Raw genomic sequence first — 1,670 nt, 5'->3', positions numbered from 1 at the left:
CACACACACACACACACACACAGACTCACAAACGCGCGTGTACTCTTTCTCCTCCACACATACACACACACGCACACACACACACACTCACGCAAACACGCACACGCACACCGACTCACACTCACGCCCAAGTGCCCGCGGCTATTCAGTCTGTCTGTCTCTCCCTCCCCTCTTCCGCTCTCCCAATCTCCTTCCCATTAATTGGAGCTTGTTAATTCCCCTCTCACTCCCCTTTTCGGTCTCCCCCTTCCCTCCCACATACCCCTCCACCCGTCCACCCCCTCATGTCCCTCCTCTCCTCCTCACCATCCTCATCTTCTTGTCTGTACACTCGGCCGCCAACTTCTTGGCCAGCCTGGTCACTTCCTCCGAGGCCTCGGCGATGGCTTTAGCGGTGGCGATCAGATCCTTCTTGGTCCCGCCCTCGCCTCTGTGGAGAGAAAAACACACGATGCTGGTTCTGATATCTCCTTAACATCATTGCTACATGCGAAGACTGGTTCTGATATTTCCTTAACATCATTGCTACATGCGAAGGCTGGTTCTGATATTTCTTGATATCCTTTCTACATGATGCTGATTCTTATATCTCTCCACATCCTTTGTACACACTTATGGTGGTTCTGATATTTCTTCACATCCTTTCTACCCGCATATGTGGTTTTAATAATTCATCGCACCCTTTTATCTCTGCACAACCTTTCTACACGTGTACGCTGGTTCTAATATCTCTCTACATCCTTTTTACACACGAAAGCCGGCTCTAATATTTCTTCACATCCTTTCTACACGATGCTGGTTCTTATATCTCTCCCCATCCTTTCTACACACTCATGTCGCTTCTGATATCTCCTTAACATCCTTGCTACATGCGAAGGCTGGTTCTAATAATTATTTCTTCACATCCTTTCTCCAAACGACACTGGTTCCAATATCTCTCCCCAACCTTTCTACACACTTATGGTGGTTCTTATATCTCTCCACATCCTTTCTACAGACAATGCTGGCTCTAATATCTATTTAAATAATTCCGGCACAAGTATTTTCGTTCACCGACTTACTCTCCTTAAGACATGCATATCCCTTACTGAACGTTTTCCCTGAATAAATCAGGAGACAAAACTATCTAGAAAAAGACCAAACATAACAATGTACAGTTTATCACGTACAAACCTAAGCGTATCTTCACCTTGTGTTGACTACATCTACCTCATCAAAACAAGTGCACAACGTTTAACTACTCAGGCAACACTTGCAACACAAATAGGTCACATAAGTGACAAAGACTAAAGGTGTTACTGGAGAGCGACATACAAAAAAAGGAAGGAGGAGAGATTAAGGAAGATAGATGTTTGATTGGAAAGAAGGGTGAGAGATAAGAATGATGACAGATGTCTGATGGGAAAGAAAGAGAAGAGAAGAGACGATAAATATTTGATAGGAAAGAAAAAAAGAAAAGGACGATAGATGTTTGATATGAGAGGAGCAAACCACACTAGAGTACCCAGGATTTGACAGGGTGTGTGTGTGTGTGTATGAGGCGGGGTGGGAGACACTGACCGGACGAGCTGACTAAGTTTGGCCATGAGGAGCACCATCTTCTTGAGTGTGTGTGTATATGTGTGTGTGTGTGTGTGTGTGTGTGTGTGTGTGTGTGTGTGTGTGTGTGT

General features: G+C 45.0%; 1 protein-coding gene across 1 annotated transcript in view; it reads right to left on the bottom strand.

Annotated features, from left to right (window-relative positions):
- Positions 1 to 1,670, bottom strand: part of LOC101864435 (vinculin) — a gene marked incomplete in the record, with an annotated part of 52,283 nt that overhangs the window by 17,625 nt on the left and 32,988 nt on the right. Inside the window, 2 exon segments of the mRNA XM_035972753.1 lie at positions 307 to 430; positions 1,561 to 1,589. Coding sequence (XP_035828646.1) covers positions 307 to 430; positions 1,561 to 1,589 — 153 coding nt within the window.

The sequence above is a fragment of the Aplysia californica genome, unplaced genomic scaffold (genome assembly GCF_000002075.1).
Source record: "Aplysia californica isolate F4 #8 unplaced genomic scaffold, AplCal3.0 scaffold00024, whole genome shotgun sequence".
Classification (NCBI taxonomy): Eukaryota; Metazoa; Mollusca; class Gastropoda; order Aplysiida; family Aplysiidae; genus Aplysia; species Aplysia californica.
The sequence above is the reverse complement of the archived record's forward strand: the minus strand, read 5'-3'. Positions and strand labels throughout refer to the sequence as shown.